Genomic DNA, 22,680 nt, shown 5'->3' on the forward strand with positions numbered 1-22,680 from the left:
AGGGGAGGAGATGGAGGAGAGGGGAGGAGATGGAGGAGAGGGGAGGAAAGAGGCAAGGGAGGAGGGGACAGAGGGAAAAGGGACAGTTGCCAGTAGAGGAAATGAGAAAGATGAGAGGATCCCCAGAGCTTCCAGAGCTGGGGTGGGGGGCGATAAGTAGGCGGTATGGAACCCTAGGCTACAAGGGATGCCTCTCTGCTTGCCTTATAGCTGGAGAAGAACAGGAAGTAGCTGTGGCGGTCTAGGGGAACAAATATTTGCCAAGGGAGGAGAGCCCCAGGTGGAGGCCAGGCAAGGACCTTGATCTAGCCCCACACCCTTTCTCCTCCAGGTCTAGCTTCACTGAGAAAACTGACAAAAGTGAGTGCGCTCCAGTTACTAGGGAGTAGATTGGGAAACTGAGGCCAGCAGGGGTTAGCTCACTAAGGGACATAATTCCTTCTGCCTGCATCCTGTGTGAGGCTGCTTGTCTCCCCCACATTTCTGCTTCTTCTCTTACAACATTCTGTCTCACAGTGAGAGGAACTGAGGCTCAGAGAGGAAACCATGTCCGGCCCAGGGCTATCCAAGCAGCTGGAGTGGACTCAGCCATGAGCTCCAGAGGGATTCAGTTTCCCTGAACCCCTCCATTTCCCCAACGCCCCAGGGACAGTCAAATCTAAGAAGTCAACATGTCCCACTGGGAGGCAGTCAGAGCTGAGTTCCAAGCCCTCTCAGGTGCCTCAGTTTCCCCATCTGTGAGATGGGTAACCTACTTATCAGGTGTGGTGGTCCGTACCTGCTATCCACCCACATTTGAAAGTGGACCCAGTTCAAGACTTAGAAGACTCTCCTTCAAAACAAGAACCTGCTTCCTGCTTTTGGTGCCCAAGCAGAGCCTCCCTATCTCATGGCTTCTCTGCCTCAGTCCTTATCAGGGGTCTCACCTCATTGTCACCATCACTGGAACCAGAGAGCTGGGACAATCGGCTAAGATCCCAAAGGGAGCGGCTGGGCCGGGTTGGGGGACCACTGGCCGTCCTGGTGCGCTGTACACTCCTCAAGATGTCACTGAGAGCTGGCCCTGCAGGGGGGAGGGTCTCCCGTCTGTCCCCCTCAAGGATGTGACAGGCAGCCAGGCGGTGAGCCAAAGGTCCATCAGACAGCAATGGGGCCACGGGGGCCACAGGACAGCGCAGGGCCACGCGGTGTGGGCTTCGAGGTAGCTGTTGGCCCTCAGGAGGGCTGGACAAGGGGCTTCGAGCTGGTGCTGGTGGGAGTGGCCTAGAGGCCGCATACAGGACCCGGAACTCCTGGCTGAAGGCATCTGCGATTTCCCCCGTGAGCAAGGTCACCAGGCCCCGATGTAGGCGTGAGTCGCTCCATGTGAAGCTAGGGATGGAGAGTGGTGGTCAGGATCTGTGCAGGGTGGTGCCCTCCCAGGCTCTGAGGTCTTAAGTTACGACGTCACAAGCCTAAACTCCCCCGGTGAATAGGGTAATAAGTATCTACCCTGATGCTTGTCACAACCAACATGGGGCCAACATGAGAGAAGATGCTTATATCATCAAGCTGTGTCTGGTCAAAAAGAAGCCAACAATCCCACCACTCAGAAGGATGAGGCAGGAGGATCAGGAGTTTGAACCCAGCCTCTCTACTACACAGTTCCAGAAAAGCCTGGGCTACATGAGATGGAAAACCTTCTAGTGATTACCTGAAGTCAGATGAGCTTGAACCCATCCCACTGAGGGCATCTCAGTGCCTCAGTTTCTCTGTCAGAAGGTGGGGTTGAAGCTCCACAGGCTCACCAGGAAGGCCGAATTTCCCAGGCCTGAGCACTGCACACCAGGATCCAAGCCCGCCACAGAGCACAAAAGCCCTGCACGGGGCCTGTGGGCTGCAGAGGCCGGCACCCACACCACCCTCATCGCTACGTGGCTGTGGCTTTATCACCTCCATACATTACACTAGAGGCGCCTCTTACTTGTCTCAGGATCCCTGCATGCAGCAAGCACCACTCTATGGCCTCAGTGGCCGTAAAGCAACAGTGCCATGGGCAGGCAGAGCTCATAACTGCGTAAGTGGTCCGCATGACATGAGTGTCCTTCAAGTGTCCTTACCTTGGCAGGTGATGGTCCTGGTACCTTCAGGCTGTGGTAGGCCAGGCCATGACCCCTCCCCCGCCCACAGCAGTCAGGGAACCCTGAGTGTCTGTGAGGTCACTGAGTTCCATGGCCCAAAGGCTTGTGGAGCAGGGGTACGGGCCCATCTTCAACCCAAGGACTCAAGAGCTTCTGAGAAGGTCACATTGTGTGAGGAACCAGCCACACTCCAAGTACTGACCCCTGAGGCCAGGACGAGGGGCAGGAGGTGTTCCAGGAGGTCACACTCAGCCATCCAGGTCAAGGAAGACCCTGGCCTGGCTCGGGCGCACTCCACGACGCCAGGCCACCATGGTCCTTGGCTGGCTGCTGCTTCTGGTGTTGGTTCTTTGCCCAGGTGCGACAGGCATCAAGGACTGCGTCTTCTGTGAGCTGACCGACTCCACTCAGTGTCCGGGCACATACATGCACTGCGGGGATGACGAGGACTGCTTCACAGGCCGAGGAATAGCCCAGGGCGTGGGGCCCATCATCAACAAAGGCTGCGTGCACTCCACCAGCTGTGGCCGCGAGGAGCCCGTCAGCTACATGGGGCTTACCTACAGCCTCACCACCGCCTGCTGCGCCGGCCACCTTTGCAATCGGGGTACTGGCCCTGCCACAGGGGCTCTCAGCCTGGCACTGGGTCTGCGGCTGCTCCTGGGCCTGTCGTTGCTGCTTCGCTACTGGCTGTGACCGCAGGGACTGCAGAGCCTGGGGCTGTGCCCCAGGCCCCCACGTCCACCCCTTCCCCCCATTAAATGGCCAGAGGTGCAGTCTACCTCCTGTGGCCCTGGCTTCCTCCGTTCCAGGGCCCATGGGAGCCAGGCTGGCAAAGCTGCTGGCGTGCCATCGTGCAGGCTGCAGCCTGCGACTCTCACTGCTCTGCTGTGCCCATTGGTCCTAAGAGGCACATCTATTCAAGTTTGCTTAGGTGCTTCGTTGTGTTGGCATCACCTTAGAGTTCATGAAATATGGTAAAAAACAGTAATACCAGATGGGGTTTCAGAGCACCTTTTTTTTTGCGGGCAGGGTTGCTTTATGAGGCAGCGTGTCCTGTATCCCAGGATGGCCTCGAGTTCTCTACATAGCTGAGGATGGCCTTGAGCTCTGCGATCTTCCTTCTTTGAGTTGTGGACCAGCACATTCAGCTACGAAGCACTTATGCCATATATTGGTCAGCGCTCTGTCCTCTGGCAAAGCCAGGATGATAGTGACACTCCAAAGCATCATGGTCTCGGGGCTGGAGGGTCTCAAAAATTGAACAGGACCACCAGCATCAGCACCAAATGAGAACTTGCCAGAAATGTACGTCCCCACCACTGGCCCGGTGAGCTGTGTGTCGGCAAGCCTGTTGTATACGGCTTTCCTTACCCTTCAAGAATAGTGGTTCTTGGCCAGCACCTTTACCCTGGGGCACTTGGCTATGACTGGAGGATTCTGGGATTGTGATGTTGTGAGTGGGTAAGGGACGCCACTGACATCTGCTGGATGGAGGCAGCAATGAGGCACAATATGCACATTGAGGCTACAATAGTCTAATCTTTCATCTTATTCTGGAGGGCAGAAACTGAGCACAGAAAAGGGAAGTTTCCTAAGTCACATAGCTAGTAGCTGGCAGGGTTAGGATCTGAATCCAGACCCGCTGGCACCTAAGTCCAAGCCTCCGTTTCCCAGGATTCACAAGGCACTCAACTGGCCAACAGCAGAGAGAGCCCCAAATGTCCTGTGTGGCAGAACTCCTCTCCAGGACAAGCATGCGGACTCACTTTAGAGATGAGTATGGAGCACAGAGCACAGAAAGAGTGTCCCCCGCTCCGCTACCACACCCTCTCCCACCATCTGAGCAAGTCCAGGGAGGGCTGGGCACAGGGTGTCATGAGGGGACACACCTGTAGGATCCCGAGATGACCCTGTCACCGTCCAGCAGCAGAAACTTCTCCCGCATATGGCCGCTCACCTGCCGTCGCCTGCGGCTCTGGAAGGTGTGGCCTCGCACGGTCCGGATGTCCAGGTTCTGGGGAAAGGCAAACTCTATGATCCCATGGGTACTGTCCCAGCATCCCCAGGGCTGCCAACACCAAATCTCACCTAGCTCTGGCTCAAGAATCTCCTTAGGATAGGCCCACTCACCCAGTGACATGAGCTTCAGATCTCAGGGAATCCCAGTGACCCAGAGACCCATGGAAGTCTTCCTCTGAGGAATAGGGACATTTAGATACCTCTGGCTCCTACCTCAGTGGTCCAGGGGTTCACCCCTAGCTGCTGGGCTAGTGCCAGGAAGGCAGGCAGATGCTGGTGGTCAAGCAGTAAATAGACAGGTACCCAGCGGCGCGTGGCAGCATCCAGCATGTCTGTGAGCAGGTCAGGGTCGGTGAACCTATCCATTACCACGGCCACCAGCTAGGGTGGGAACAGGGTAGACGTAAGACCGTGGCACTCTAGGTGCAGGCTCCAGAGACACAGCTTCAAGGCCTGGCTTGAAGGACCGCAGGGAGACACCCCCGAGTCGCCCCCGTGCGGAATGTGAGCCGGGTTGCGCTCTCGGGAGCCCCAGTTTCCAGCTGCTGAAAACTCATCTTCAATCCCTGGTTGACAGACTGTCCTTTAGAATGCCAAAGGTCTACAGCTGCAGGTTAGGGCCAGGTGCTGGTGGCCAGGAAGGCTGGGCCACTAGGGTGTGCCTTGCAGGCAGTCAGGATTATGGTCTCTCAGAACAATGAGCTTCAGCTGCATCACGCCTGTTTCGCTATGCGCTCGACTCTTGGAAGACTGTTCATATTAACCCATGTAGGGCACTTGGCACTTGGCCGGAGAATCCCCGGCTCCTAAGGAATGGGGCTCCAAGGGGTGGCAGGGCAAGGAACCTGGGGTTTTCCTGGAGGAAGCTAGGAGTCTGGTTTGGTGTGAAAGGGGGCTGACACAAGTGGTCACAACTCGGCTCCAGAAGTGTGGACACCAGGTCTCAGGGAGTTGAGACCTCCAGATCTGAAGGGCAAAAGGATAAACCCTGGGCTCCCGAGGACCGTGGTGTAGCCTTGCAAATTCTAGGAGGGTATGGGGAAAGCCTAGGTATTGGTCATAGGGTGTCACCCACCTTTCGGGCAGCCTGGATCTCCTGGTGTACCAGCTCTTTAATAGGTGGCTGGCCCTCGCCTGGAGGCTGGGTGTAGAGCTGGGCCCTGGTGATGCCCTTCCAGGCCGTGTCCTCGGGCCAGCCCAGCCGCAGCAGGGGTGCTGGCTCCTCAGACTGCCTAGGCCAGTAGGTCAGACTGCCAATATCCCTATTGGCGATGCAGCCTGTGCCTGCTCCACCAGGCTCCTGGCTCGGGACTGTCCAGTCTTCAGCAGCTGCAGCCAGGGCCTGAGCTTCGTCTGCACTCAGAAAGGGAGGCAACCTCTCCTGCTGCACGCAAGCGTGGAAGGCCTCCTCCCCACTGCTCAGCAGAGCCTCGAGAGCTAGCCGCTGGCCCTCGGAGTACAGGAAGCCAGGCTTGGCCTTGCTCAGGGCTGGCTCACCAGCCCCCAACTCCTCTCCCTCCAGCGCGGCCAGCTGGGAGGCTGCCATTGGAGCCACGCAAGGCCTCAAGAGGCCAGGTCCTGGAGGGTCTGGATGGCTTTTGGGGACTGACCATCTGGGGTCAGGATAGCCCTGTAAACATCTATACAGCTCCCTGAAGCTGCCCCTGACTCACAATCCCTACAGACTATCCCTTTCACCATCTGCCTCTTGAGCACCTCTCAGCCATCTCTCCCACTGTAATAGTTGCCTCTGCAAATCACAGGCAGGCCCACCTCCCACTTGGAGCCACAGTAGCCTTACGTGGCCCTCTGCTGCCCCAGGCTGGTCAGGATAACCTGCCTGTCCTGACAGTTCTGGCTACCTGCCAAACCATTTCCAGGTAAATGGCCACTTGCTTGTCCCAGGTCACCCTACTGCTCACAACCAATGGCTTTGGCCTATCCGTGGTACCTGACCCACTCTTTCCTGTTCCCGTCATGGCTGCATGGTGGATTTTAGCACCTGATGGCCAGCAGTCAGTTTCTAAATCTACTCACTAGCTCCCTCAGGCTGAGCGATAACCTCCTAGTTAGGCCTAGCGTGGGTCAGAAGCAATCTACAACCTTCTCCCAGGTGCTTGCCGGTCTGCTTCAATGATGCCCTTCACAGGTTCGGGGAGGCAAGGTATACCTCAGCTATGACCCTCAGAACCAGTCGTTTTTTTGTCCTGACCCAGAACTTAGCCTCTGCACCTACCCGTCTCCAGGCTGCACCCTACTTCCTGGACAGGAGCCACCCTTCCCCACCCCATGTACCTGCTGAGCCTGGAGGTTTTCCTAGGCAATGGGCACCGCAGAGCCCAGAGAAGGAAGCGGAGTAAAACCAGGCCTCCCCTATCCACAGACCCCTGACCCCACAGGTCAGAGGACCAGCTCAGAAGCTGCTTCCACCCGAGCAGCTCTCCCCGACTGGGTATTGGGCTGCTGGACACAGCCCCTTGTGCAAACAGAGGGGGGCGGGCCCACTGGGCACCTCACTCAGCAACTGGCCATGGGTAGGGCCTCACTGTTCCCACGCCTTGCTCCACCCCTGCATCAAGATCTTGGGGAAAAACTAACCCTAGGAGGAAGCAGTGAACACCTGACACCCAGCAGAGGCGGAGCTCCTGTCAGTGGCAGAGGGCTACGCAGGTGCAGGGAGCCCGCACTGCAGGCTAGCTTTCTGAGGCACCGTGTACAGACTGGGTATCTGATAGTCTGCCTCACTGGTGGCCCTCATCCCATCCTGCCCCACCCCAACTTCATCAACACACAGGACCATCAACATCCAAAGCTTTTTAATAACAGTAAGATCCAAGGTTAGTTTTTGTAGCCTCGGCTGGCTCTTCGGCCTCTGGCACGCTCGAACTTCCGGCCCTTGGAGCGGACATAGGGTCTGTGGGGAAAGGAAGGTCAAAAAGCTCAGTGGTGGGCCACAGGGATCCTCTTCTGGGCTTTGACAGCATTCACAGGAACCACCCCTCAGAAGTGAGCAGGCTCTGGTTAGCCCACAGTTGTAACCACTCCCAACCCCGTAAGCACAACACCCTAGACCACTGTGGCTAATAGCTGCCAGGGAACGAGGTCTGAGCCCTCAGCCTGGTACTCACTTGGTGTGGCTGTGTGGGGTCCCTGGGGCCTTGCCAAAATGCCGGTACACCTCTCGGCCCTTCCGAGGACCTGGCCAGGGAGGAAGAAGTTAGCACTGAGACCAGGAACTGATCACAGAAAGCTCCCTAAACCCAGGAGATTCAAAGCAGCCCTCACTTACCAGACAGGAGCACGGTGCCTCGGCCCTTGGGAGACTCCAGGGCTAGCTGGTCAAAGGTGAGGATCTTACCCCCGGCCTTGAGGATGCGACTTCGGGCCCGGCTGCTCACTCGCAGTGCACACACCTGAGAAGGCAGAGACACCAGAAGCTACGGGGGCTGTTACACGCCCTCCCGTAGCACTTTGACAAACTGGCACCAAAATCTCTCCAGTGGATGCTAAGTACTCTCAACATTTCTGGTCCAAATGGAACCCAAAACACCATTACATAACAGTGAGGAAATCTGGATAGACAAAACAACCAAAGGCTGTGCATCCCAGGAGCCAGTGCTGTCAACAGCTCACAGCAGAGCCTTGAGGGATGCCCCCTGGATCCATGCTGGTCACACACCTTCAGCTTGGGCACTTCTAGAATCCTCACATCATCTGTGACTGTCCCCACAACCACAGCTGTTTTGTTCTCCCGGCCAGGAAGCTTCATCTTTCTGATCTAAGAGGAACAAACAGGTTAAGTCACTCTATGTTCACACCTGTCACCCAGAAGACCAAATAAGCCAAGACTTCCAATGGCTGAGGCCAACCTCCTTCTCCCCAGACAGTGACAACCCTCTCCCAGGCCCATGATTCTCTACCTGCACTCTGCTCTGAAATTCAGGCAAGGATATGGAAACTACCCTCCTCCAACCCCAGTGGGGAAAAGCACAGAGCTCTACCCCTGCCCAGCTACTAACCATGCGTGACAGGGACAGAGGTGGCCGGTTAGTGCGGCTCATAAATAACCTCTTCAGCACAACCTGATTGAAGGTGGAGTTGGTTCGTCTGGCCAGAAACCTGTACAGCTGTCAGGGAGAGAAAAAGTGAGCATGTGACAGGACCCCTCCAAACCTCAGAGAAGCCTCCCCCTGCCCCCCAAAGCTAGGAAGCTTCCACAGCCCTCTCATCCTGTTCAACCTCTGGTGAAAGTTCTACACCGCACAGGCATCCAGATCCCTCCTTTCGCCACCTTACTACCCTAGAGGTTGTTAAAAGGTGCGGTGGCCCAGGCTGGGCTTACCTTAACTAGCAGCCGAAGGTATATGTCCTGGCTCTTGGGCTCCTTGCGCCGAACCTTCCGGTCCTTGTTGTGGCGAATGTCAACACCCTGTGGGAGGTGACAAAACACTGGAAAGCCAGTTCCTAATGTGGCCAAGTGCCCCATATCTTTGATGACTTATATACACAAAACTTTACTTATCCTTCAGGCTATTTAGTCAACAACTCAGACCCAAAAAGAACCTATTAAAATTGGAGGGTGCATACATGCTCCTAGGGGACCTGGCCCACCTATGACAAACTCTTGCAACACCCATACTAAGATTTTTGTCTGGGCCAGGCACTGTGCTCCTCCCATACTCCAGAAATCCTGTGAAACCCCGTGTCACCCAGTTAGTCAGTCTACCTTACAGCACTTGTTTAGGATGCGAAGGCCCTGGGTTCTAGGTCCAGATCCTTGCAAGAATGTTAACTCTAAGTTCTCAACACTGGCACCAAGGCTTTTAAGTGCCCAAAAGAAGCCAACAGAGGATCCTAGACACAGAAATATCTTTACAACAAAGTGAGACTCTTATACTATCTACTTCAAAAGAGTCCTAAAGCTTGTGTTTATTCTATTCCCTCTCAATTTCCTGTTAACATCCAAAGGTGGGCGCCGAAATACATCATTTAACCTGCACCTACATCAAGACTCCGTACTGAGCATCTTCACGAGTCCTCCCTACTCACAAGGCACGGACGGGGTTACCGGACATCCTTCCGTCCAAGGTACACTGGGCACAGGCCATGAAAGCACGGAGGAAACTGAAGCCCACCTGGCCCCAAACCCGGCAACATGGGAGCTCCACTCCCCGAAGGACTCAACTTCCCAAACTCAAGAACCACGGACGCCGGGCGTAGTGGCGGCGCCAGGAATCCTAACACTCGAAAGGCTGAGGCGAGGCTACTGACGTGGGTTCGAGGCCAGACTAGATTCACCGTGAGTTAGAATCAGCCTGGGTTAAGGGGCGAAACTTCATCAAGAAACGAGTCCGGAGGCGCCTAGGGCCGGCCGTCGGCCGCGACACGTCCCGGCCACAGGTCCCCGGCTATCCCCCAGTCTCCCCTGGCATCAGCGGCGGCCGCCCGCACCCCTCCGCCGCGCTGCGACCCGGCCCCGCTGAGGATGGCAGCGGATGGGCCAGCCGCGAACGTCGCTACGCGCGCTCACCATGATGGCGCCTCCAGCTCGGCCAGGTCCAGAAAGACAGAATCGCGCCGGAATGGGCGGGGAAAGGTCTGTACGCGAGGCGCTCGTGACGTTGAGCAGGACGCTCTATCCTGCCGCGTGTCTCTGTGGTGTCCTGGTGACGCCATATGGGCGCGACGCGACGCTCTACCTCAATTTGTGTTTCTCTATGGTATGCTGGAGGCCCGACTAAACGGAGAGGCGTCCCCACCCCCCGACCGACCACAGAGAAGCGAAAGCAACGCCAGAGGAAAGGGCCGGCACGCAGGGAGCCTCTCTAGCTTTTCCTAGTCCCTGTTCAGGGATCCGGGGTCCTGCGAGCGACAGACATGCTTGGAGTTAGCAGGAGGGATCGCGCGGTGACTCTCTGGCCGCACGCCGACCGCTTCTCGGTGGCTCCCGGAGGACCCGGTGGGTTGGGTATTGGAGGTTAGGCTTGTCTGGGCCTGAAAAAACGCTAATCTCATACTTCCGGCATTTCCTTAAATTCACGGTTGCGTTTTCCATATGCTCAATTTACTAGAAGCTCAGGAAGTTCTACTAGATCTCTCACCAGAGACTTTCTTGCTGCAATTCAACCCATAGTTCCTTAGTTTTTCAGCATTTTGGGTTCAGCTTTTTTCCCTACCCCTAGATAGCCTCTTCCCGGATCTCTCCTTAGTCTTCAGAAAACGGCTTTCCCTTCCCCCCAGTTCAGACAGGTTGAACTGGCCCAACATTTTCATTGTGCATGTTGATATGCAGAGAAGGCACTGGATCTGGGTTGGAGAGTGGATAGGGCGAGAGAGAATGAGATAGAGATCATGCCGGGGCTGGGGAGGGGAGAAGACGGTGAGGAAACTCCCGGCAGAAGGAGAGACATAGATAGAAAGTTGGACAGCTGACACCTAGCCAGAGTGTAAGCTAGTTTGGGTGCCAGCTCTGCCCTTTTATTTATTTGTTTGTTAAGTCAAGGTTTCACAAAGTTGCCCAGCCTGCCTTTGATTAAGTCTTCCTCCCTCAGCCTCCAAAGTAGCTGGAGTTACAGTCTTCCAACAGCCGGCCTGGCCCTGCTATTTAAAATTGTGACCTTGGGTAAGTCACTTCTGTGTTTTCTGCCTTGTTTGGAACAAGAAAGTGATAATAAGTCTCACAGGGTGTCTTCCATGATTGTCTAGGTCTGTGAACATGTTCAGTCAGCAGTCGGTACAGAGTGCTAGGTAGACTGTTAGCTGGACTTGGGTAGTACAAGACAGGCCAGCTGGACGGGAGAGCTGCTCTGTACTGTGCCCCTCCTCTTCAGAGCCCCAGCCTGGGACTGCACAGTTGAGCAAGCAGGACTTTTTACCCAGAACACCCCTATATGGCCTCCAGTGCTGGGCTCAGGGCCTGCTGGGACACAGCAGAGGCTGGGCTGCCCACTGGGCATCGTGGATCCACGAGGCAGTGGACCAGGTAAAGGGTTGCAGCATTAGGAAGGTTGAGAGCCGCCGGCCTGGAGTCTGAGGTGGTCATGTCTCATGGTTGAGGACATCTGCCACGGCCTCCTCTCATACTGGCAGCTGATACTACCCAGGGTGAGGCAACTTCCTTTTCTGGTTCCCTTCTCCCTGCTGAGGTCTCAGCCCCGTTGGCCGGGTTTCTGCCTTTCTCAGAGCTCAGTGTGCCCAGATCCTCCATTTCACTGAGAACGTCCTCTTATCGTTCTTTGGTATGTTACCTGGGGCTATTGCTGCTGTGGATTGCATGCAAAGTGCTTTTGTTTGGCAATAAGCAGAACATCCTGTCCACTTATCTTTGTAGGAAGCTTTGTCCCTGCTTTGTGAGAGTGCAGCTCAGTGGGAGAGGGCTTTGTTCAGCAGGTGGGAGGGACACACACACGCACACATGCTTATCTCTCCCTTCCGAAAGTCCTGCCGCCCACTGGCCTTGCTGTTTGGTTTCATTTCACCCTGTCTTGTCTATCTCTGTCAACATCTTTATTTTCCTGGGCTCAGGTCTGCTCTATGCTTTTCCTTCCCTATGTTTCTTTCTGGAGCTGTCTTGTCACATGGTGGTTTCCTGAGCAGATGTCACTCTTCCTTTTCTATGGCTATAGTCCCAGGCAAAAAACTTGTAAATTAATGAGCTTCTGGGTTCTGGTTATCATTCCTGAATGGTCTCCACCTGTGTTGGTCATTTTTTGGGGTCTGTTTATTTGACACAACTAGCTACCTTGCATTTCCTGATGCTTCTGCCTCAGCCTCCCAAACTTTAGGATTACTGGATACCGCCTCATTTCTTGTTTCTATCTCTGCTTTGCTCTATCACCAAGAGAATTGGTCTCTGCGGTTCAGGAACTCCTCCCCCACACCCCTTTTCTTTTTATAGACTCCGTTGAGATGGGCCGGGCCTGTTTTGACCGCAACAAAGATGGCGAGCTAAGCCTTGCCTTGGACCAGGTCCTTTCCTCTGCTGCCTATGTGCCCTCACTTGGGATGGGGGCCTCCTGGCACTGCCGAAGCCCCGCCCGGTTTCTGGGTCAGGCCCTGGCGCGTAGTTATGAAGACGTTGGCCCCGCCCCCGCCGCCCTCTCATTGGTGCGGCTCGGACTTCGTGCTGGCATTGGCCGGACGGACGCACACCCCTCCCCCCACCCCTAGATCTGATGGTAGTGCAGGCTTTGGAGGGGCTGGGAGGACGCGGTCTCTGGTTGCAGGGTTTGGGGTGATCCCAGAGGGCCAGACACTCAGGCCTGGTGCGGAACACTTGGTGGGATCTGGACACGGAAACGAGGTCCGCTCCTGGGATGGAGACACACACCTGAGGCTGTGTCGCGGCCTTGGAGTAGGAGTGCAAGCCGGGGATGCTTGGAGCAAACTGAGCGGTCTGCCGGGAGCCTGTAGATGGAGGCCCAGATCTGGAGTCCCGGGAGACCGAGACCCAGTCCGGGGCCTCGTGTATAGTGCTCTGCACTGCTGTCTGATTTGTGGGCCCCGCAGGGCCCTCTGCAGGTTTGAGGGTGGGGCAGTTACCTAGCATTAAGGGAGTGGCCCAGGGCACTTCAGACCTAGATCCTGTGGGACAGTATTCACGGGGTATGTCCTAGGCTGCTGAGGGCCCGGGAAAGGTGACCGGCCAGCCAGGCACCTGGGCTGGACTGCCCAAGGTGAGCATTTAGCAGGCTGGAGCCTTCTGCAGAGCGGGAGAAGGGGCTCAGTCCTGGTTCACACCTGCTTGGAGAGAAGGCGGCCAGACTCCAGGTTAGTGCCTCAGACAGACTTGGTGGTGGCCACTCCCTTGTGCCATATTCTGTCTCTCCTGTAACAGGCAGGGGAGCAACAGGCTTTCTTCATTGGGGTAGGAACTTTTAGGGCTTTTTGGGGGTGATTTTGTCTTGCTTTTTTGTTTTTGAGACAGGGTTTCTCTGTAGCCCTGGCTGTCCTGGAATTCACTCTGTAGACCAGGCTGGTCTCAAACTCACAGAGATCCACCTGCCTCTGCTTCCCTACGTGCACTGAAGGGGTGTGACACCACTGCCTGGCCACTTTAAGTATTTCCTCAGCCTGTACCTCAGAAGCTGTTGTCTCTTCACAGTGTATCTCTACTTATCAGTGCTGTCTCTTTGCTTTGTGCCTGTGTGTCTACGTGCTTTTCCCCTCTCTACCTGGTAGGGTCTTTCTTTCTCAGCCCATTTTCTCCTGCCTCTACCATCCAATTTCCCTCTTGGGTCTTGTTCTTTTCTCCCTCAAGCCTTTACCAGCACCTAGCATACTATGTATCTAAGTATATCCTTAGATACTTTGTGTTTCTTTTCTTGTCTTTTGTCTTGGGTTTCGTTGTTGTTTCTTAGTGGGTGGGGTTGTTTTTTTGAAACAAGGTATCCATGGCTGGCCTGGAACTTCTGTTTCTGACTCCCTAGTGCTCTCTTGAATGCACTGCTGTGTCTGGCTGTCAGGGAATTTTAATTAATTGTTGCGCACAGAGTCCTGAATAATTATCTGAGTTGAATAAATAAATAAATGATGTTTGTCATGCCTAGATACTGGCTTTCCTGGGGTCTCTACATGCTTTTCTGACTCTATGGTATTCTTTCCACGCTCTGTCTTCTTTTCACAGGTCCCCCTCCACCCCCACCATGGGGATCCTGGATTCTCACTGCTGGCTTCTTCCCTCCCCACAGGGTCTGGAGCAGGAGCTGACAAGCCAAGGGTCTAGGAGTGCTGGGGACTGGACCAGGGTCATGGCTCCACCACCACTACTGCCAACGGCTGCCAATACTCCAATCCTGCATGGCGAGTTTGGCTCCTACCCGCCCCATGGCCCACGGTTTGCCCTCACCCTCACGACGCAGGCTCTGCACATCCAGCGGCTACGTCCAAAACCAGAAGCCCGGCCCCGAGATGGCCTCGTTCCTCTGGATGAGGTCTCAGGCTGTGGCACTCTGCAGAGCCGAAGCCCCTCAGACACTGCAGCCTACTTTTGTGTCTACACCTACCCACGGGGTCGCCGTGGAGGCCGGCGCAGAGCCACTCGCACCTTCCGGGTTGATGGAGCAGCCACTTACGAGGAGAATCGTGCAGAGGCCCAGCGTTGGGCAACTGCCCTCATGTGTCTCCTCCGAGGAGTGCCTCTGTCTGGGGACCAGGGTGAGATGCTGGGCCAGAGCCACCTGGGTGTTTCTTTTTCTGTGTGTTTGTACTTTTTGTTCTCTGGGTCTGTCTCAGAAGAGTGAGGCACAGGCAGAAAGAAACCAAGTGAGTGACTCTACCCTGGCTGCATTGTCTGCCCCTCCGTGGGCAACAGGATCGGGACAACAGATGAGTAACAGACTCCTACAGAATAGGAGAGGAGCCACCCAGGTCTCCAGGACCTTCAGGGCCTCACTCCACGCTGAGAAAAGGATTTCCAGCAGAGCGTGTCTCCCCCAGGGCCCCACCTTCTGTGTGAGCCTCACTGCTTAGGGCCAGGAGCCTGAGGCTGCTTAATAAGTGTTCAGGATCCTGGCTTCTTTCCACCTGCCACACACAGGTTCAAAGGGCACATGTTTGTTACCAACCCTTTGCCTCAGCACCTGTGAGAAAAAAAACTGGTTTGACTTCACTGGCCAGGTGACAGCAGGAAAATAGAAACTCCCAGCGGGCCTTGGGTACCTGCCCTTTAATCTATCAAGTCTTCGTGGGGCCCGTTTACAGATATTCTTCTCCAAGACTCAGCCCTTCCTTTCTCTTTCTCTCCTCCCCACATGCCCTTCAGAAATCACCCCTGAACTGCTGCCCCGAAAGCCCAGGTTGCTCATATTGGTCAATCCTTTTGGGGGGCGGGGCCTGGCCTGGCAGCGCTGTATGGAACATGTGGTGCCCATAATCTCCGAAGCTGGGCTGTCCTTCAACCTCATACAGACAGGTAGGGGCTGCTGGGTAGCGGTGGGAGGGAGACTCCTGGGTCTTCTGGGGGCTGTGATAAGATGAGTAGGCTTCCTGCTTAATCTTTTGATTTGTCCCCTTAGAACGACAGAACCATGCCCGTGAGCTGGTGCAGGGGTTGGACCTGAAAGAGTGGGAAGGCATTGTCACCGTCTCGGGAGACGGGCTGCTTTATGAGGTAGAGCGCAGACACCCTGACACTTCCTGGGGGTACTGAGGAATGGGGCAGGACCCAGGCACTCCTTTCCCTACTGCAGGTGCTGAACGGACTCCTTGATCGCCCAGATTGGGAAGATGCTGTGCGGATGCCCATTGGGGTTCTCCCTTGTGGTTCTGGCAATGCACTAGCTGGGGCAGTTAACCATCATGGCGGGTACGTGGCTGGTGAGACAGCAAGGGGTACCTGCTAAATAGAGGGATGAGTCTTAGGGACTATGGGGCCCCATATTCTTGCCTGGTAGCTCGATCTGCACCTGGCTCACAGAGCACCTTCAGTCAGGGTGCCTGTGGAGGGCTGGGGGTGAGACACATGCTCCCTGGTGGCAGTCCTGCTCACACCATCCTTCTCTCCTGTGTCTTGTTCCCTATTGCTCTTTCCACTGTAACAACCATCTCTGGCTGTGAAGCTTTGAACCAGCTGTTGGTGTCGACCTGTTGCTCAACTGCTCGCTTCTTCTCTGCCGGGGTGGCAGCCAGCCTCTGGACCTGCTCTCCGTGACACTAGCCTCAGGATCCCGCTGTTTCTCCTTCCTGTCGGTGGCCTGGGGGTTCCTGTCAGATGTGGACATTCACAGCGAGCGCTTCAGGGCCCTGGGCAGCGCTCGATTCACAGTGGGCGCAGTGCTAGGCCTGGCCACGTTGCATACCTACCGTGGGCGCCTTTCCTACCTTCCCGCTACCACGGAACCAGCCTTGCCCATCCCAGGCCACAGCCTGCCCCGAGCCAAGTCAGAACTAGCCTTGGCCCCAGCCCCAGCCCCAGCCCCCACCCACTCGCCTCTACATCGTTCTGTGTCCGATCTGCCCCTGCCCCAGCCTCCCTTGGCCTCCCCTGGCTCCCCTGAGCCCCTACCTGGGCTGTCCCTCAATGGTGGTGGTCCAGAGCTGACTGGAGACTGGGGGGGGAGCTGGAGATGCACCTCTGTCTCCAGACCTACTGATGCCCTCATCCCCCAACTCTCCCAAAACCGCTCAGCTGTCGCCCATTGCTGAAGGGTCCCCTGAAATGCCAGCGTCCTCGGGATTCCCGCCTCCACCACTCAGTGCGCCACAAGCTTCCACCTGGGGTCCAGTTGATCACCTGCTCCCTCCCCTGGGCTCTCCCCTGCCCCAAGACTGGGTGACGGTAGAGGGGGAGTTTGTTCTCCTGCTGGCCATCCTGCCGAGCCACCTGTGCGCGGATCTGGTGGCAGCCCCGCACGCGCGCTTTGATGACGGCGTGGTGCACCTGTGCTGGGTGCGCAGCGGCATCTCCAGGGCAGCACTGCTACGTATTTTGCTGGCCATGGAGCACGGAAACCATTTCAGCCTGGGCTGCCCACACCTGGGCTACGCTGCAGCTCGTGCCTTCCGCCTCGAGCCACTCACGCCTCGCGGCGTGCTCACCGTGGACGGGGAGTTAGTGGAGTATGGGCCAGTGCAGGCGCAGGTGCACCCCAGTCTCGCCACACTGCTCACGGGGCCTGCGGGCCAAAAGCGGCGAACCTGAGGGAGCTTGAAGCATGCGGAGGTGGTGACAGGCTAGAGTCTATCTTGTATATGTAGGGCAGGGCTCTGACTCAGAACCGTAAGGGTGGAGATTGGTCCTGGTCCAATTCCCAGAAGACTTAGCGACTTGAGGGTGGGGCCTGCCTTCCTTGATGACCAATGATGGCCCTGGAATGTATGACCTTAGCAAGGCTTCGGCCCATTGGCCAGCCAGGGTCACTTCTTGCCTACTCCGGTGCCTCAACTTGACTGGTCAATTAGCCCTCGAGGGGCAGGTTCCCCAAGGCGGTCCCCAGATTTGCACTAATGTTCCTCCCCTTGCCGGTGGGGAGATTCACTTTCCATGTTCTGTGTCTCAAGCGTCCCTAGTCTAAAAAGCAATTGAAAAGGTCTATGCAATAAAGGCATCGCTTTCCTCTAGACCTTTGCCCCTTCCATCTAAACGCACTTGCAGTTACCCAGTAGCAGCGACCCGCTTGGTCTGCAGCTTTGAGTCAGAGCCAGTAGCTGCTTTGTCCGCCATAACAGCTGGCTCCTGGGTTCTCAAGGTTTATTCAGGATTGTGTTGATGGAGGCGGTGGGTGGATGGGTTCCCCGACCTGCTAAGAGCGCACACAGGACCCTCCCCACCCCTATGAGGGAGGTGGGGGAGGCTAGCTTTTTCTTAAAAATATAAATGTATTTGTCTGCATCGTGACGTCCCTGGGGCACCTAGCTGGCCAGACCATTGGCCATGGGATGAGGGAGGGAGGTGTCAAATATAAGTCTGAGCAAGAAACAGGAGTCTGCCCTAGCAGGGTAGAAGTGGCCTCACAGTGTCCCGTGCTGGGCCTGGTAACGTGACAGCACAGCACGGTAGTGGGACAGCTCCTGCCGCACAGCCACAACCTCCTGCCGTAACAGGGCGTTCTCCTTCTCCAGGAAGGCTGCTCGCACGGATATCTGGTTCTCCTTGAGTCTTCGTGCGTCTCGAGACCTCTTGGCTGCCTCATTGTTCTTGTATCTCCGGCTCCAATACTTCTCATCCTGGGGATGGAGGGATGGAAGGGCACTGAGAGCCAGCAAAGGACAAGTGGCAGGTCTGGAAACACTCCATGTACCTGCATCTGCACAGCAGTAAAGCCTAAGGGCTACTGGTCTTTGCTGGGATGGGTACCCAGCCTCTGCTGTCTACTGCCCTGGTTGCTAAGAACAGCTCCCTAAAAGAAAGCTAAAGCAGGAGACCGACTCCAGGTACACATATGAAAAACGTGGAGAAAAACATTCTCCACTGTGCAGAGCAGGCCTGTGTGCTTAACAGGGACCTACTTAGCTGGTTGCTATGGATGTTACCTAGCAACAAAGCCTTCAGGGTCTGAGGGTTTATCCCACTGAAGAGCACAGTGCCCTAGACATCACCTTTCCAGATCCTGGTTGCTAAGGAAAGCTTGGATAGGTCCCTAGTGATAAGGTTTGGTGTCGTGGTTGCCAAGGCAACCTCATCTCAGAAAATAAACACAAGCTTTAAACAGACCTAGTCCCCTTCCTTCCGGAGGTTAGAGAGCTGTCTGCCTCACCTCCCTCCAGTACCTGACTGACGAAAGAACTGGGGGCTGAGGCTTCCCCTGAGCATTATACCATGGTCTTTTGCCCAACTGGGAAGGTGCCTCCCTCACCTTCCTCCTAAAGGTTCCAGCTTGCCAGGACACAGCCATTCCCTAGCAGCAGCAGAGCTCTGAGCAGGAAAACCACTGGCACGGACTAGATTTCTCAGAACTAGACACTAGAACGACTATGGGTGCATACAGAGCTATGGCAAAGAAACAGAGACCCCAGGAACAGCTATACCAGAATGCTAGAAAAATCCATTAGCTGCTAACATGCCCACAAATCAGAACATGACTGGTAAGGAATGACTTCCGGGCCCCAGGATGGCAATGTCCGCACCCCAGGCTGGATGTTTCAATGTGAAAGCCAAAGCCGGGCCAGCTGCTCAGAGGGCTGATGGGATATTACAGAAAGCTGCAACTGGCCACAGGGCTTCTTGGAAGCTGAGCTCCGCTCCACAGGGGCTTCTGGGTGACTGGAGTCCACAGTGACACCATCTTCGTTACGCTCAGGACAGTGTGTCCCAGGAGCCTCAAGAACTGCCTATGTACAGGCCACTACGCTTCCCAAAGCCCTGAGCAGTCAGGTGCTGACCAAAGCCCAGCCCTATGCCTGGCTGCGCTCACCTTCTGTTCCTCGGGCACCTGGACTTTCCTTGCCTTCTTCATGATTGGCTGAGGCTTCAGTTCCTCTTCTGAGAATCGGTGTCTCCGAGGGTCAAAAGTCTCATGGCCTGGAATGCTTGACAGGGCGAGATCAGCTGGATCAGGTTCAAAGGTCATTAGCACCTCCACGGTGTCTGGGTCCACAGGACTGGGTGTGTCCCTAGAGGTCAAGCCTGGAGAAACACTTGAACGCATGAGTATTTAGTTTGGGGGATGTGTTCTCAGAGACCCCCGGCCCTCTATCTTATCCACCACAGGGCAGTCTTTTCTGTAGTCTAACACAAACCCTGCGTCAGGCATCAACCCTGTGACAAAGATGCTTAGCCACCATGAAAGCAATTCTACCATTATGAGTAAGGCACAAAAGACTGGCCTTAAATATCCTGAGTCTGCTAACTGCGTCTAAAACCTCAACGCTTCAGACTCGGTTTCATTTTGTTCCCAGTCCGAGTCCTACTTACTAAAACTTTGCTCAGAGCTTAAACCTGTTAGACTCACTCCTAAGAGTGATGGAGAAACGGAAGCTGCTCCAAGGTTGACTGAAAAACGATGAAGCCTGTATCTTTAAGAACGAAGAAGCCGGGGCCAGCCGAGGACACCGGTTTAGGGCCGCGTCACGTGTGGCCTACTGCTTCCTCTTTCCCCTCCCCCCCACACCACGCACCCTCACGTTCCCGGGCCCCGCCTCCTTGCGCGTGAGAGCGCGTGCGCACCGCAGGGATGGAGGACTCACGTGGCGAGGAAATGTGCAGCACTGGTTTTGCGTGGAGGTCGGATCAGGGACAGGTGTACCCAGGCGTCCCACATCCAGACTTGATAGGGGTCGCCTCCCCTCTTGTTCCTTTTGGTCTCAGCTCCAACATCTCCAAGGATCCTACCCACCCACGCCGCGCTTATGAGGGATCGTGGGAGAACGGGTCTGCCAAGCTCTTTGCCATCGGGACTCCCACAGTTCTGAGATCCTAGGACCCCGTCGCAGGAATATGGGGAGCTCCTCTGGAGAACCCAGAGTCGAGATCCCGACATTCTCTGCCGCAAGACTCTGGGAGCCAGGATTCAACACCCTGTGCCGAGGAGGCGGGGGACGACCGGGAACCTAGTGCCCTGCTCTGGCCTGCTCCCATTTTTATATGTCCTTGCAGTCCAGTCCCATCTCGTTCCCCAAAAATCTGGACCCAGACTCCCGAGTCAGTCCGCGCCCCAGTTAACTAAGGTGTTCTGAGTTTCTACTCTTTGGCTTCAGGAGCACGAGGAAACTTTGTCCTAGCGAGAAATACAGCCTCTCACTGGATAATCCTCTCGCATTTGGGGACCACAGTACCCCTTAACGGATCGCAGCATCTCATTGGGCAGACTTCCAAAAGCGTCGCGAGATCCCTCCCCGCCCGCCAGGCCCGCCCGGCCCGCCCCTTCGCCGCACCTGCGCGGTGGCCGCCGGCGGCTCCCATAGTGGCCCGCGCGGGGGCGTGCCCGGGAGAGGAGCGAGGGGACGAGGAGCCGCAAGAGCCGGGCCCGGGTGAGGGCACGGGCGTGCGCGCTGGAGAGGGTGCCCGCGACAGGCCTCCCGGGGGCGGCGGGCTCGGCGGTAGCCCGTGCTCCAGCAAGAAGGCGTCCAGGTCCACGTATTCCACGTCGCCGAAAGGCAAAGAGCGTTCCCACAGCAGCGGCGCAAAAAGGCTAGGGCCAGCCACTGGCCCTGAGCGTCCCCGCGGGGACCCACCGCCGCCAACCGCCCCCGTCGGGGCATCGGCTGCGCCCGCCGTTTCCAGGCCCGGCCCCGGGACGGGGGCTGAGGGCACAGTTGTCTTGCGCTCCTTTTCCTTCAGGAGACCTGTGGGCCAGGAAGAGATCGGATGGGGTGCAGGGACACAGGAGGACCCCAGGGCAGAGGAGGTATAGAGACCCGCATAATGGGGATATAGGGACGTGAGGAGGCGGGAGCCGCAGGGCAGACCCAGAGAGGTGGGACAAGCAGGGAGACAGGAACCCAGAAAGAGGAGACCCAGAGGGAAACCCAAAAAGGGGTGGTGGTGGAAAGTATACAGAAGGATAGGAATAGAGACACAAGAAAGCGACCCAGAGAAAGAGGATGATAGTTTAGGGGCAGGGGGGGGGGTGAAAGGTTGGGCAGGTGAGAGAGAAAAAGTGACAGCTCAGTAATTCCCCCAACTCTGGCACCCTCTTCCCCTCCCCCACATCTGCGGGGCAGGAAGGGGCTCCACTGCTTAGGCACATTCCTGGTCCCTAGTTTCCACGTGACCCTCTGAGGCCCCGCCCAAGCCCGTGTCAGCACCGTGTGAGCATCCGACACACCCCCTCCCTTCCCTAGGACTCCAGGGGTCCGGTCTCCGAGGCCAAGAGCAGAAAAGGGGGTCTGGCACCTAAACGCTGTCCTCTCGGAGGAAGACCCTGGGGCTTGACCCTTGGGCCCTCCAGGCGTCAGATTAGTCCTGAGCGCTGAGGTACTGAGAAACCTGAGTGACCGAATGAGGACTAGCAAAGCTGGGACACCAACCACCACCCCAATTTAAGTCCCTGAGACGGTGGGACTAGAACTCACAGCTGGCCGGTTCTTTGGGCTTGCCGGTTCCTTGCAGAAGGCTCCTCAGCCCGAGCAGCGCTCCCCCGCCAGGGGGGCCCCCGGCCGGGCCACCCAGCAGCAGGGGCCCCGGGGTCCTGTCGCTCAGAGGCCGCGCCATCGCCGGGCACCTGCTCCCAGGCTCATGAGCTCATAGAGAGTCGAAGAGATGATATGTCAGTCACCCGCACACTCCTGTGCTCCGGGCGAGGGTGTCCCGGGCTCGGTCGAGCGCGGCGTGCAAGCCTCCCGGGTCAGAACGCTGCAAATCCTTGGAGCGCTGCGGGGGTCGGCCCGTCTGCAGAAGGGTGCAACTCAGTGTCCCGGGAGGATCCTATCGCCAGGGCCAGTAGGCGACCACATCGAGCAGCTGTCTCTCTGCGACTGTGGGTCCCCGGGGGACACAGGCGCGCGCTGCTTCACCACCAGGTGGGCGAGCCTCTAGCTCCAGCAAATTTTGCACTTCTCGCAAAGAAAGGAGCTTTGCAGTCTGCACCCAGAGGTGTGCGCCCAGGGGCGGAGGAGGGGGCAGGAGGAGGCGGCAGCCTTGAGGCGTGGCCAAAGCAAACTTCTTTCGCGGAAAAAAAAAAAAAAAATCCAAACCAAAACACCGGGCGCCAGAGCGCGCGCCCCTCCTCCGGGGCCCCCCCTCCTCTTGGGCCATGCACCCCAGCCGCGTGCCTCCCTCCGGCTGCAAGCACGGGCCAATCGCGTCTCGAGCCCTTGGGACTCTCAGCCAATGAGGTGACGGGGTCCGCCAAGGCCCCGGAGGCGCGTGAGGGGCTGAACTTGTGAAGTTGCCTCGCCTCTTGGAAGAAGGCGGGACACTGACCTACATTTAGCCAATGGGAGGAGGCGCTGGGGGCGGGACCGTGACCCACTTCGAGCCAATGAGGCAGGAAGAAGGGGGAAGCACATGGCTCTGCGCGTGCTGCCGGATGCGGGTGTGGGGCAGGAGGATGCCTCTTAAAGGAGCCGCGTGCTCACGGGCTCATTGTTTTGAGGAAAAACGCAGCACGCCAATTAGAGCAGGTTAAGGCAGCGAGAAGTGGGCTTCGAGAGGATTATT

General features: G+C 56.7%; 5 protein-coding genes across 5 annotated transcripts in view; 2 read left to right on the forward strand and 3 right to left on the reverse strand.

The window, feature by feature from the left end:
• Positions 1-6,574, reverse strand: part of Fam83e (family with sequence similarity 83 member E) — an 8,035-nt gene extending 1,461 nt beyond the window's left edge. Inside the window, exons 1-4 of the mRNA XM_055613585.1 lie at positions 5,218-6,574; positions 4,356-4,523; positions 4,013-4,137; positions 927-1,371 (exon numbers count right to left, since the gene is read on the reverse strand). Of these exons, the coding sequence (XP_055469560.1) occupies positions 927-1,371; positions 4,013-4,137; positions 4,356-4,523; positions 5,218-5,688 (1,209 nt within the window). The 5' untranslated portion in view covers positions 5,689-6,574. The remainder of the gene's footprint in view (positions 1-926; positions 1,372-4,012; positions 4,138-4,355; positions 4,524-5,217) is intronic.
• Positions 2,433-2,816, forward strand: Spaca4 (sperm acrosome associated 4). The gene has a single exon (XM_055613586.1). It carries the CDS (start codon positions 2,433-2,435, stop codon positions 2,814-2,816), a length of 384 nt encoding a protein of 127 aa, XP_055469561.1.
• A 367-nt stretch (positions 6,575-6,941) lies between the features above and the next one.
• Rpl18 (ribosomal protein L18) lies at positions 6,942-9,772 on the reverse strand. The gene is made up of 7 exons (XM_055613599.1): positions 9,673-9,772; positions 8,485-8,571; positions 8,162-8,269; positions 7,822-7,920; positions 7,432-7,555; positions 7,271-7,340; positions 6,942-7,056 (listed from the first exon to the last, which is right to left on the reverse strand). The coding sequence occupies exons 1-7, from the start codon at positions 9,673-9,675 to the stop codon at positions 6,981-6,983; spliced, it is 567 nt and encodes a 188-aa protein (XP_055469574.1). The 5' UTR covers positions 9,676-9,772; the 3' UTR covers positions 6,942-6,980.
• Positions 9,773-11,081: 1,309 nt separating this feature from the next.
• On the forward strand, positions 11,082-17,201 carry Sphk2 (sphingosine kinase 2). The gene is given in 7 exon segments (XM_055613593.1): positions 11,082-11,246; positions 13,832-14,297; positions 14,905-15,054; positions 15,158-15,252; positions 15,332-15,447; positions 15,701-16,193; positions 16,195-17,201. Coding segments are annotated over 7 exon segments (1,965 nt in total). The 5' UTR covers positions 11,082-11,189; the 3' UTR covers positions 16,783-17,201.
• Positions 17,202-17,314: 113 nt separating this feature from the next.
• On the reverse strand, positions 17,315-22,200 carry Dbp (D-box binding PAR bZIP transcription factor). Its single transcript, XM_055613598.1, has 4 exons — positions 21,594-22,200; positions 20,454-20,864; positions 18,995-19,206; positions 17,315-17,807 (listed from the first exon to the last, which is right to left on the reverse strand). Exons 1-4 carry the CDS (start codon positions 21,730-21,732, stop codon positions 17,592-17,594), a joined length of 978 nt encoding a protein of 325 aa, XP_055469573.1. The 5' UTR covers positions 21,733-22,200; the 3' UTR covers positions 17,315-17,591.
• Positions 22,201-22,680: the final 480 nt, after the last annotated feature.

The sequence above is a fragment of the Psammomys obesus genome, unplaced genomic scaffold (genome assembly GCF_907164565.1).
Source record: "Psammomys obesus unplaced genomic scaffold, mPsaObe1.curated_primary_1811, whole genome shotgun sequence".
In the NCBI taxonomy this organism is placed as follows: Eukaryota; Metazoa; Chordata; class Mammalia; order Rodentia; family Muridae; genus Psammomys; species Psammomys obesus.